The sequence below is a fragment of the Nannobrachium achirus genome, assembly GCF_963921795.1.
Source record: "Nannobrachium achirus genome assembly, chromosome: 18".
NCBI lineage: Eukaryota > Metazoa > Chordata > Actinopteri > Myctophiformes > Myctophidae > Nannobrachium > Nannobrachium achirus.
Window position 1 is genome coordinate 43,018,480 of NC_137825.1, and position 13,174 is coordinate 43,031,653.

At 40.0% G+C, this 13,174-nt stretch overlaps 2 protein-coding genes across 2 annotated transcripts; one reads left to right on the forward strand and one right to left on the reverse strand.

Annotated features, from left to right (window-relative positions):
• Positions 1-1,855: 1,855 nt before the first annotated feature.
• cfap119 (cilia and flagella associated protein 119) lies at positions 1,856-5,755 on the forward strand (the record flags this gene model as incomplete). Its single annotated transcript, XM_080747446.1, has 8 exons — positions 1,856-1,860; positions 1,945-2,010; positions 2,550-2,713; positions 3,732-3,802; positions 3,913-4,029; positions 5,104-5,182; positions 5,491-5,536; positions 5,629-5,755. The coding sequence occupies 8 exons, from the start codon at positions 1,856-1,858 to the stop codon at positions 5,753-5,755; spliced, it is 675 nt and encodes a 224-aa protein (XP_080603572.1).
• A 312-nt stretch (positions 5,756-6,067) lies between these two features.
• phkg2 (phosphorylase kinase, gamma 2 (testis)) lies at positions 6,068-12,805 on the reverse strand. Its single transcript, XM_080747777.1, has 10 exons — positions 12,655-12,805; positions 11,821-11,937; positions 11,201-11,376; positions 10,903-10,957; positions 10,734-10,799; positions 10,306-10,469; positions 10,089-10,179; positions 9,783-9,936; positions 8,924-9,049; positions 6,068-8,431 (listed from the first exon to the last, which is right to left on the reverse strand). Exons 2-10 carry the CDS (start codon positions 11,913-11,915, stop codon positions 8,186-8,188), a joined length of 1,173 nt encoding a protein of 390 aa, XP_080603903.1. The 5' UTR covers positions 11,916-11,937; positions 12,655-12,805; the 3' UTR covers positions 6,068-8,185.
• Between the last annotated feature and the right edge of the window lie 369 nt (positions 12,806-13,174).

Sequence of the window (13,174 nt, forward strand, 5' to 3'; positions counted from 1 at the left end):
GAGTTAAGAGTAAACAAGACTTGTAAAGATCCACTGATCACAGCTTGGCCACAAGGGATTATCAAATATATCCAGAAGAATGTCTATATAGCATCAAAGCATTAACCAAATTAGAAATACCTTTATCCTATAAATATGAACCGTGTGTTCCATTCTTTCATTCCATCCCCATCTGACATGTACTGTAGGCCTACTCTATCCACCTGCATGTGGCAGAAGGCTGAGTGGATTAAAAGAGGATAATGTTCTTAAACTCCACTGCTCAGCTTGTGCACAATGGGCAGACGCTAGTGATAAAGCTGACCAGTGTCAACAAGAAATAAATAAAGGATAGGACCCCGACCCAACAGGCCACAACACCTTTCATGATACATTTGTTCTCTGATAGGGCTCATTAGTCTTTTCAGGCCGCGACCCCCAAAAGTAATCATAATATTTGAACTGGGGAACCTCACCCTGACTAGCACTTGGAGTTGTAGGTGTTGAGCCATTACATTCATTTTATCTGGTCCCACAGATAATCATTTTGAAAATAGCCAATCTGCAAGCTCACAACGCCCCGCAGCGTGAGCCATTGTGAGCTTGTAGATCAGCTATTTTCAAAATGTTTGCCTCTTTGCTAAATTACACTTTGATGACATCATCAAAGTACTTTGCAAGCCAAACCCCTCAATCCCAATTCTCCAGTTCGAGGCAACACAGAAGGGGGGGACATTTTTCTTATTTCAGCACAACAATTCCAAGGTATATTAAAGGAGTAGTTCACCCTCAAAATCCCTTTTTTTATCGATTACTCACCCCATGGAGACTTGAGTTCAATAATATTTTTTGTTTTTTGTTGCATTAAGCCAATAATTTGAGGAGACTCTTTGTAGGCCCATTGATTCCGGATGGAGACCCGAATGCAAGCCTCACCCAGAGTAAAGGAACACAACCTGAACATACGTACCATAGTTGAAGTGGGAGTCACTGGGAAACCCTGTTGAAACTCAGGAAAACAAGCTACCAGCCAAGGACTGAGCTGGTAGCTTTTGATTGATTCCATCCGGAATCAATGGGGGTACATTTATTATAATCAAATTATTGTCTTAGGAATGCGACAAATACTAAAAAATATGACTGAACTCTAGTCTCCATGGGGTGAGTAATCGATAGAAAAAAAGGCATTTTGGGCGTGAACTACTCCTTTAATGTCATAGTTCAACATTAAAAACTAGTATTCCCCTTTAAATAATTTGAGGGGGGGGGGGGGGGGGGGGGGGAGGAAAGGTTGTTGCTAGGATACAGGTAAACAGGAAATGATCGAGGCAGACTGGACTGGGCTGCATAGTAAGCTGTAGCCAGTAGCCTACACGGTTTTGCAGCCAAAAACCTGAAGGCAATTATATAATTTAGCAGCAAATTCTCATTTGTGTGTTATGTCAGAAATAACGGAGCTACCGTACTTGCAGGTAGGCCTAAAAGCATGCTTTGAAGGAGTTCATTCTGAGTTTCTGACTGCTAATTCTTTAGCCGTTTTTCTCTATTTCGCTATTGGCCAGATAACCTTATGTAATGTTGGCTAGTTGAAGTTCCATCTGACATAATTGCTATTAAAAGCGTTTTTTTAATTACACAGGTACCACACCCTCTGAAACCCAAAGTGTTGCTGTGGTGAGAATGTTTGTTGTATTTGTACCTGAATACTTTAAATACTCATTGCTGTTTGTATGTGTTCCTTCTTTTTTATTTCATTTTTGTTATTTAGCATTAATTGAAAATATGTTCAGACAAGCTATTTGTTTATATAAGCTATACTGGCAAGTTTCTAACCAAGCAGGGCAGGTGCATTCAATGTAATAATTAAGGTAAACACATGCAGTACAGCACTCATATTAAAGGTTCTCACAGCTTTACTCAGTATGTAAGATCTTTCTATACTATAAATTCTGTTGTGGTCTTCAGGGCAGATGTGAGCTACCATGACATGCAGGAGATTGATCAAATGCAGTCGATTCCTGATCTGGAGAGGTTTGTGTCCTTAATTCATTGATTACACATACATTTGCAGTGGTGGAAATTCATTAATTACATTTACTCAAGTACTTTACTTGAGTATTTACACATTTCTACTCCACTACATCTCAGAGGCAAATATTGTACTTTTACTCCACAAATATAGTTACTAGTTACTTTGTAGGTTTTAATTATTATTACAAAACATACATTAACCTGTTCAGCCCTATTTAAACTTTGGCTATTTGAAAATAGCCGATCTACAAGCTGACTACGGTGAGATCTGCTATTTTTATTATATTTAATACATTTGCCTTGTAAAACGAGACATTCTGCACAATGAGTACTTATACTTTTGTTACATTATCATTTTGATGCCAATACTTTTGTACTTTTACTCAAGTACATATTGATTACCAGACTTTTACATGTATTACATTGCAGTATTGATGTTAGTAAAGTAAAAAACAATATACTGTTTCCACCATTGAATGTGTGCATATATATATATATATAGTATGTTAGTGTTCTCTCACTGGCCTCTGCTACTTCAGTGCTTTATGCAGAGTGTTTCATATTGACATTCCTGAGCCACGGAGGGGAGTTCTGTTGGAGCTGCATGTCCAGACTGTTCTGTTCTGCAGAGAGAACGGATTCAACAGAGAACAGACGTCTGCCCTCCTGTCTATCGTCAAGTGTATGCACCAGGCCAACACAGGTGTGCTTTGCTGATTTCACGGCCAGATAGAGATATAATGGAATACTATGGGTCACCACAGGAAGAGACAGATACTTTTAGGCTACTACTATAATTTCTAGGTCGACTGCTGCATTTGTACTAGTTGGTATAATGTCATATATACATAGCATCTTTTGACTGGGATAGAATTTCTCTCACAGCTAGGACTGTTTTTGAGCGGAGCTAACCACTCCTACATCTGGCTTTGGGTATATGTACGTCCATATGTCCGTCCCACAGAGCTTGGCATTGGCCATGCTTCACGGAAGCTTAATGAAATTAACTAAAAAAAAGGCACCCCTCACTTCACACTTGGTGAACACAAATTGAATTTCATGACCAGAACATTGTTGTCCCTCTGGCCCAGGGGGGTCCCCAAATTATTTTGAGGGGTCCCCAGATTAACTTAATGCGCAACATTGTTTTCCTCACTCAACAGTAAACAAACCAACATAAAGTTTAAGTGTTTAGACTGAGCTATATGCACATTTCTAAATTGACAATTTAAGGACTTTTTAATACCTCTTTTAATATCAATGAAACATTGGCCAAAATTTCACAAAGAACCGTGTTATACAAAATGTAATTCCTCAACTCTTAGTGTTCTTCAGGGTGGGGGGTCCCCAGTTAAAATATGATTATTTTGGGGGTCACGGCCTGAAAAAGTTTAGAACCACAGGTGTGTGGAATGAGTGGAGTGGATAGGGAACCCTTGTATGACAATTGACAACTGGTCTCCAGTCAAATATTTTGTTTGGCAAATCCTAACCTAATTTCCAGTTTTATCTCCATCTTACGGTAAAAACAACTACTGACACAACTACTAAAGCCTGGAAAACAGCTACTGCCAAAATTGCCTAACCGGTATTACGAGAAGTACAAGGACTAAATGTTCTCCAGCATACAGGAACATGCTGTAATAACACCCTGTAGTTCCTGTACTTCTGGTTAAGACAGTTCTATTACTATATGTTTTCAATCGTTTTTGATCCAACAGAAACTTCACTCGGCAACATGGAACAGTGTTTTGAATACTGCAGCGAGCTTCTCCTCTGTCATTCAGTCAGGGTGTGTGTCAAACATTTTCAATCTATAATGGCCTCTTAACATTTGTAATGTTTCAATGTCTCTTTGTTGTCATTGTGGTTGGTGAAGTCTTGTTTCTCTGTCCTCTACAGCGGCCTCCTTTTAGCATCAACCTTTTCAACTCTGCCGAGGTGACCCAAATCTTGAAGTACATCCACAGCACCTACATCAGACACTACAACCTCTATAAATATATTTTCACTCCACAGGTATGACCGCATACAGGGGTGTCGCACCAAATTCTGGGCCCTGGGTACAAGGATTCATTGCTTGCAGGCCCCCCACGAATGTTCTTCATAGGGGGCTGAGTGCTTCAACTATTGAAAAATAGCAGATATACAAGCTCACAGCGCGGCACCGAGTGCCGTGCTGCGAGCTTGTAGATCTGCTTTTTCTTGGAATATTTTCTTTTTTGTTGAAAAACCTATGTTTCTATGTCAGTGGTGCTCAAACCTTTTCATGTGAAGGACCCCCAAAATTATGTATTTGGCCACGGACCCCCATCTCAAAATATTTAGTTCCAGGGACCCCCCAGAAGCAAAATCTGAGCAATGTTCGCTTAAAAAAATCATATATTCAAAGGTTTAAAAAAAATAGCAGATCTACAAGCTCGCAGCGCGGCACTCGGTGCCGCTCTGTGAGCTTGTATATTTGCTATTTTTCAATAGCTAGAGCATGAAAATAAATAATTAAGGCCCCTCCACCGTGGGCCCTAGTAACTCAGTCCCACTTTTCCCCCCCTTGTGACGCCCCTGACCGCATATCAAAGAATAATCGTGTTGTAGAATTATGTAAAATTATGTTATTTATACAGTACAATATATAGCTAAAATCCAGTTTTATGCTTGCCCGGTTTTATCAGGATAAATGATTTTAGCTTTACATAATTGTTTTGAGTTGGGTTGTTTTGAATTATCTTCTGACTACTTTCTTACTTCTTTGTCAAGGTGCAGTGAGAGAGTAATGACAAGGAGCTCACAGACTGTAGGGACGTTACACGTTAGTGTTCATGTGGTTAATGCCCTGGTGAAAGATCATCAGGGGTGTAACCACATGAATACTAGCATCCCTATTATGGGGCCAACATTCAGCAAAATAGCAGATATACAAGTTAAAAATGAGTAGCGTTGCGGGCGTTGGAGCAAGTATATGGCCATGGGGGACCTAGGAATATCCCAAGATATACAGTATACTATAGGGATTTTAAATGGGTTTTATATTTAAAAAATATACCTTTACAGTAAAGCCACTAAAGCTCTTTTCCCTCTATTTCTTCGGCTAAGGTACGACTTGATCTGCTCTTGACATACTCTGGGAGGCCAGAGGAGGAAGACACTGTCTTGGAGGACATGGCTGTTCCAGGTATTACCATTACTGTTATGTATGTGGGTCATTCATCATTCATTACATAAGTCAAGCAAAGATGCCATCTGTCTCAAGGATGTTTTTTTTTTTTTTTACGACAAATTCTTCCTGGCATCCCTAATTTGGATAATTATGTCAGGCGAAAGAAGGCATTTCTCTTGTAGTTGTTTAGTCAACAAATACATGGTTTAAGTGGGTACATGGTTATGGAAGACTTTTTTTCTTTGTTTTCACCAGACATGGAAAAAGTGATGGAAAAAGAATCAGAAGAATTACGTGATGAAAACCAGGATATTGAAACACAGGCACCATCGACCACAGGCATGGACAGAGCAGAGGTCACCACACCAGGTACAGTCATGACATACATGAAAACAATTCCGTTGTTACTTGTGCAACATTAAAACCACTTGTTTGTAACCTGCTTGTTCTTTGACTATCAGGATCCAAATCAGAGCTGAGGAGTTGGTGCGTGTGTCTGGCCAACTAGAGGAGCGTCTCAAAGACAGTGCAGATCAGCTCAACAGCGCCTTGGCTTCATTGCATCCCAGTCTCCAGGGCAAAAAGTAGTGGGTACCAAAACATAGTGCTTCTTCACTGGTTAGAAAGGTCTGGGTGTTGGCCCGGAACAAGATCCAAAGTAGCCTGAGGTTTGAGTCCAGATCCCGACAGCCTTTGCTGTATGTCACTCCCCATCTCTCTCCTCATTTGCTGTCTACCTACTATCCTATTAATAAAAAGGCAAAAAAGGCCCTATTGAGCGTCTATTGCAAGATTGATTTCCGACAATGGCATCAACTAACCACCAGAACACAGATAGTCCAAGATTTGTTTTATTATCATTAATACAACTTGGCATTATAGTATAGATATGTGTACAGTTATTGTACTTTAGTACAATGTAGTTATTGTTCTTACAGGACAAGTAGAAAACACAGCGATTAGTGAATGGCACACAGGGTTGAATACAGAATGCTATCGGTTACAATAATAAATGTTACAACCCTCTGTACCAAAAACACAGGTCAAAATGAAAAGGCTGACTTTGAAAGGAATTGCTCTTTTTAATTTTTCACAGTTTCCCTAAATGGATTCCCTGGTTCAGGAATGTCAATAATGTGTAATAATAGTGAGCACACTATCAGATAGAGGTATTATCAAGACAAATGACAAAAACATTCACAAGGTGATGAAGACTTTCATACCAATATAACTTTTCAATAAAGCTTCTAATGTTTCTATTCTGAAACGGGTCCATTGGAATTGACTAGTATCCCTTAATATTAATTACTGTTAATTAATGCAGAATAATTTGGAAATCAGGTTTGGTCTGGTTCCAGGTGCACTAACGCCATATGGGAATAGCAATATTGATGGAACAGGAGAGGCAGAGAACAGGGATCAATTCCTTGCTTCAGAAATGTTACATCAGTGGGTCGCCCACAGAGGGGAGATTGACATCTGGTGCCTAAATGGACCCTTCCCGGACAACAGCTTCTATATACAGTACCAGATACATGGTCAGATCACAAACCCATTTGACGGAGTTTTAATTCCTTGCTGCCTTGCGATGAAGTTTACAGTACACTGCTCAGTTTAAGATAAAATTCAGTGCATTTCTGATGCAAAGATTCTGTGTTGGAGGCAGTGACCATTCACTACCTCCCACATAATCCTCTGGTCAGAAACTTTACACCACACTCACACGCATCAATCCGAAATAATGAAGCAGGCAAATTAGAAAGGATAGAATTAATGTATGCTGCTGTTGATATTATTTTACAATGCAGTTGCAGCAATTCTGTTCCTGTACAAAAACTGACTTTATCTTGTCACAGACACAGGTCACATTTCTCAGAAATCAGCCAGACCTCTCACTACACAAGACCTAGCCATTTTCTGGCCCCGAGGCTCCATAGCAATGAAAATGTATCTGATATTTTTAGCATCTTATCTAAAGTTTGCACTGTTTTAACTGATCCTGAGAGTGTGAATTTGACCTTCACCTCTTTTTACGAGGAACTACAGTTCAGGGATTGGCTTTATAAATCTGCATGTATACATCAAGGTCAAGGTCTAAAGTCTAAAATCTAAAGGCTTGTCACGTTTCATGGCAGAGATTCTCTTGCCTCTTCATAAGACACAACACCAGTGGCACAAATTGTCTGGTTTCCAGTCTCTACAGTTTGATTTTACATAACACACAGAGCACCAGTACCTTGTATAAACCTGAATCAGCAATTTCTTTAATTGCTCGTCCACCCCTGGAGGAGGTTTATGTTAGATATATTTCGCTGAATATCTTCACAAGATGGGATTGGATTTAAGGAAATTTTGAGACTGGGTGAACCAAAGAGAACCAGACACTCCACACTCATTCGAAATGATCTGTCCAACCAGGACTTTGACAAAAGGTGAGTGCTATTAGCTGGGCTTAAAGCATTGAAATAAACATATGCTTATTATTGTTGTGAACTGGAATATTTGTGCATTGCTTACAGTGCATTAATATAAACGGCAGTCACACCATGCTTGGAAGACCATACAAATTATAATTTATGCTATATATATTTATACTATAATAGATAATAAAGACCTCAACACACTTAAATTAATCAATGCATTCTACTACTATGCATTAGTAACAGATTGTGCAATTGTGCGTTACAAGTAAAAGTGGTACAGCATTTACATTTTCTGTAACCATTGTTCTCTATTTTAAATCAATTAAAATATTCAACATTTCGACCCATCAATTTACAGTATATCAAAAACAATGATATTCAATATGAGGAATGCACTGTTATCAATAAATGCATTAATGTGTACCTTAAGGCATACAAATGTCTCCGGTCCCTAGATGTACATAATTAGCAGGAAACACAAACATTGGCTTGACAAGACCCACATTCATACAAAACGACACATACAAACTCCAACGCATTACAATGGCATAAACGAGCGACAAATCTTTTCAGTTAGGAAATGAGGTTGACCTTTTCAAGTTTCAAATTCCTCCAGGCCCAGGAGCATGATCTTGGCTGTGTTCTGGAAGAGGGCGGCCCGGTTCTGCTGCTCCCCTTTCTTGACCCAGTGTCCGTAGACGCGGAAAGCGCAGCCATCGATGAGTTTGCGGATGCTGCGGAGGGAGTAGGGATCCCTGGCCAGGACGTCGCGGGTCAGCGGGCGCGCCCTGCGGTAACGGCTGTACATCCTAATGCAGGCTAGCACACTCAGTATTAGGACCTGTGTAAGGCAAGGAAGAACAAGTAAGGCAGGGAAGCACGAAGAGTGGCATTTCAAATATCAACTGATTCTATTTAGTTGACAGAAAGTACTAGATGAGTTCAATAACAGGATTAGACTTGCTATTATACTCTAGCAAGTATATTATGTAGAGATGCTCCGATTGCGATTTTTGGGGCCGATACCGATCAACTGGAATCAGTATCTGCTGATACCGATATTCCCGATCACAGCGTCAAATCGATAAATTCAATAAAAGCTTCTTGATTCTTGTATATTAAGTATAAACATTAGGAGATTGCAGGCTGAGGTCCTTTAGTATCCAATTCAACTTGTAGAAGTTGAAGCTGAGGTTACATTCAGTCCCACAGATAAATATTGGGAAAATAGCTGATCTAGCTTGTAGATCAGCAAAGCCGATACCGATCAAAGCCACATTTCGATAGAAATGGAATCAGTGGTCCAAATAAAACTGTCGATATGGCGTCTCACCCTAAACGTCTTTCTGGGAATGAAGAGCCGCACATCGTCCTTTTGGTACTGTCTGAAGTAGGCATGAGCCAAGGCTTGTTCTGCAGTGAGACGGGCAGCTGGGTCCACCACCAACAGCCTGGATATCTGAGGAAGGAAGGGACACAATGTTGCAAAACATTAACCACCAACTGTGTGATATAAAGAGGACACAAGAGCTGCAACTGATAGTGCGCCTGCTTGTTGTGTTGTAATTACTGGGCACCTTTGAGAGATAAGTGAGTGAGTTCAGAGATGCTGTGCTAAAGCCATGCTGTCACTCAAATGTTCATCATTTTGTTTATGGTGGTGGCATCAGCCTGCCACTGAAGACAACGTGAATAGGCCATATTCACAATTTCGCTCTTAAAATAAGAGCAGTGAGGTTTGTCAGGAAGAGCAAAACGGACACCGTACGAATATGGACATTGACATCTGACAATATGAAAATGTCATGTCACGAATGATTATTGTGACGATATTATCGCGATAATCAAAATATCCCAACATCCATTATCTTGGGGCGGAACATTCGAGAAAGGTTCTACATGTTCACAACGCGTCTCAACGCGAGGCATAGATCGGCAATTTTTTGGCAAAGAAATTTGGTAGAGAGAGAGAAAAACATGTATCAAGTACATTATTTACAGGTCCGTTTTACCACTTACAGAGGGTTTAAGTGATACCGAATATGCAGCTCGGCAAATAAAAGGCGAATTGATCTCAGAGCATAATGGAACACGATGTCACAATAAATTAAATCTCCACGATACGATTATCGTGAGTGTTTTTTAGCACGATAAACGATAATATCGATTATCTTCCCATCCCTATGTCTCACCAGGTCTTTGACCGTATCTGAGCGGTCATCCCACTCCGGTGAGCTGAACTGATAGCGACCCTCCATTATCATCCTCAGCATCAGCATCTGTTTGCGATGCCAGAACGGTGGTGAGCCGGCTAGTAAGGTGAACAGTATCACTCCGCAGGCCCAGCTGGGGGGGAAAAAACAGGTAAACAAGATAAACAACATATTTATGAGCAAGGATTACAATAGATCCTTAAACTCCTTCACTCCTTGACAATAATGAGGAGATAAATGTTATTGTTATATTGACAAAAGAAAGGGGGATAAATACAAACTTACAGGTCAACCTCTTTCCCATAGCCCGAGTGCATCTCATCCATTGAACATTTCAGTATTTCTGGGGCCAAATAGCCAGGGGTCCCACAAAGCTCTGATTAATTTAAATAAAAGACAGAACAAAATGCAAATGAAACCAGATGCTTCACATAATTAGAGAGTGAATCAAATAAACATGCCTAAATGTTGATCCATGGCCCTGTTTTTCATGTTAGCTTACCTCGGAGATTCTCCCCGTCCTCGAGCTGGACGGAGAAGCCAAAGTCTGACAATTTGATATGTCCATGGTCGTCCAGGAGAACGTTCTCAGGTTTCAGGTCCCGGTGGACAATGTTGAAGGAGTGAAGGTACTGGACAGCCTCCAGCAGAGCTCGCATCATACTCCTGTGGAGCGAGAAGAAAATACGGTTGTCAAGTACTGTATTAGCCAGCTAGTCAGGTATTGGGGATTTACATATGCTTATGTACAGTTGCTCATTCCGAATGAGTGCCAGCCAGCTAAGTTATAAAAGAAGAGAATCTAAAGCCTAAATTATAAAATTGCATGATGTGTCACTTGCCGAAAATAACGATGCGATAACAAACAAGATAATGTAGATCTTTTTCTCATTCAGCGCAGTGCTGAATGTTTTCAGTTTTGAACCTCACCTAGTCTCCTTCTCGCTTAGAGTAACCTTTTCTGTGAGGTAGTCAAAGAGTTCTCCTCTTCTCATGCTGAAAATAAAGATGTAGTTGTAAGTAAAAACATAGGCTAAACAAACTGTTAAAGTCAAATTATTATAAGCACATTCATCCTTCAAATTGTCTTCATACTCACAGGTCAAACACCAAAAATATGAAGGTTGCAGACTCGTAGGAATCAATAAGAGTGACTAAAGGTGAGACACAGATGACAGAGTTAGATTCATAGTTTGTGCTTCCTTAAGTCAGTTCACAGCCCACTCCACATGATTCGCAACACTAGTTGTAACTTGCAACCAGTTGCAGGGGTTTGAATTGACATGCTGGGGGGATTCTGTTGCAATGGTTGTGGTTGCAACTTGTTGCGTTGCGAATCATTGGTGTGGACAGGTCTCTTCACTCCTTAAACTAAATAGACCAGAGAATCAGCTTACTAATTGAGGGGTGTCCCTTCACCAGGTTGAGGACCTGGATCTCCTTCAGCGTGGAGGTTTTCACCTCCTCCAACTGCAGAACTGTCATCTTCTCGGCTGTAATTTCAATAATCTTTACTGCCAGTTCCTGTCCGGTCTGCTTATGCACACACCTGCGCACCACACTGCTTACACCCCTGGGAGAGATCATGAGGGACACACAATGAGCTTCACCACCACACATACTGTAATTAGGGCTGTCACAATTATAATCGTCATAATCGTGAATGTTGAAAAATGTCTGAAATAGTGGAAATAGCAGATCTACAAGCTCACAACGCGTCGCATCGCGACGCGTTGTGAGCTTGTAGATCGGCTATTTCCACTATCAAAGTTATTTTTTTTAAGTAAGTTGTCAAATATGTCAGTAATTTCTTTGTATATTTAGGTTATGTGTCATATCTACCATGTACAACTTCAAAGCCTAAAAGCCAAACAGAAATGTAATTATCAACGACAAAAACACAATTAAATCGTTAATCGCCAATTATTTGAGTGACAATTAATCGTCATGTAAAATGTCATATCGTGACAGCCCTAACTGTAATCAAACTGATATTTGCATATTTAACCTGACTCACCTGCCAATCACCTCCTTAGCGTCATACTTTTGGTAGAAGTCCTTGGCTCCCACCCAGTCTGGTAGTTCATCTCCAACAACAATGTCTTTGGTCATGGTGAGAAGCTACAGTATAACGCTATAAAACAGAGAGTGACCACAATCAATGGCACGACAGACAGTTAGAGGTGGAAAGTAACTAAGTACATTTACTTAAGTACTGTACTGTATTTGTACTTTACTTGGGTATTTCCAATTTCAAATACTTTTACTTCTACTCCACTACATCTCAGATCCATAAATTGTAATTTTGCTCCACTGCTAAACTAACTAGTTACTTTGTAGATTTTGATTATTATTACAAAATAATAAACATACACAAACCACTTCAGCCCTATATAAATTTCGTTTAAAAAAAAAGCAGATACAAGCTCACAATGCCTCTGCTATTTAAAAAAAATATATTTGTGTACATTTGAAAATTTTAAATGTGACATTCTGCATAATCAGTACTTTAAGAGCATTTTCATGACAACACTGTTGTACTTTTACTCAAGTACGTTTTGAATTCTGGACTTTTACTTGTCAACAGAGTATTTTCTATATTGCAGTATTGATACTTTTACTTACAAGGCTGCTATGGTAACACTAAGGATTAACCTAAAGCAAGCTACATTTTACACACCGCGAACAACAACAATGTTTTTCGCTCACTTTCGTTGTATTCGCAGTATTCCCGTATCATTCGCTGCATGTGAATAGTTAACTTTTCTGCTGACAGACGATTGCTGCCTGACGAGGCCTTACAGCTAGCATGCAGGGTTGGGTTCCCCTTTTGCAGCAGGAAATCACTTACCGCGTATGCTGTCAAAATGTGCTGTCAAATGTCATGAGAATAGACTGTATACGGAGTAAGATCCCAGTCTAGTAATGCTACTACCACACCCGAGGAGAGCCCATGTTATGCCATGGCTGCATTGGTCCCCACACCGACGCTATAGTTTGCTAGCAGCAGGCAAAAGCAGCAGCTGCACCTTGGGTTGTTTACATTCATAGTCCAAAAAAAGCAACCCCGATACTACAGCCTTGCCTTGCCCGATACGTTTCCAAATATGGCAACAGCGACACCTACAGGAAAAAGGAACAACACGGTTTCGGTCAGTGGTGGGGAAATAAAGTTGGCTTCTCAAATGTTTTAATTATCAAAATATCAATGCTGCAATGTAGAAATACTCTGTTAAAAAATAAAAGTACTGTATTAAAAGTACAATATTTGCATCTGAGATTTAGTGGAGTAGAAGTAAAAGCACTGAAATGCAAAGTAAATGTACTTCAACATTGTATGGTTTCTGTGAACATTTGAACGCAGATACATT

Bases quoted from the DNA above. Each gene is read 5' to 3' on its own strand.
- phkg2 (XM_080747777.1), bottom strand. From the start codon at position 11,915: ATGACCAAAGACATTGTTGTTGGAGATGAACTACCAGACTGGGTGGGA. The intron at 10,470-10,733 runs GTGAGGTTCAAA...CTCGCTCCACAG, and splicing joins CTAAGCGAGAAGGAGACTAG to GAGTATGATGCGAGCTCTGC. The intron at 10,180-10,305 runs GTAAGCTAACAT...TAAATTAATCAG, and splicing joins GGACGGGGAGAATCTCCGAG to AGCTTTGTGGGACCCCTGGC.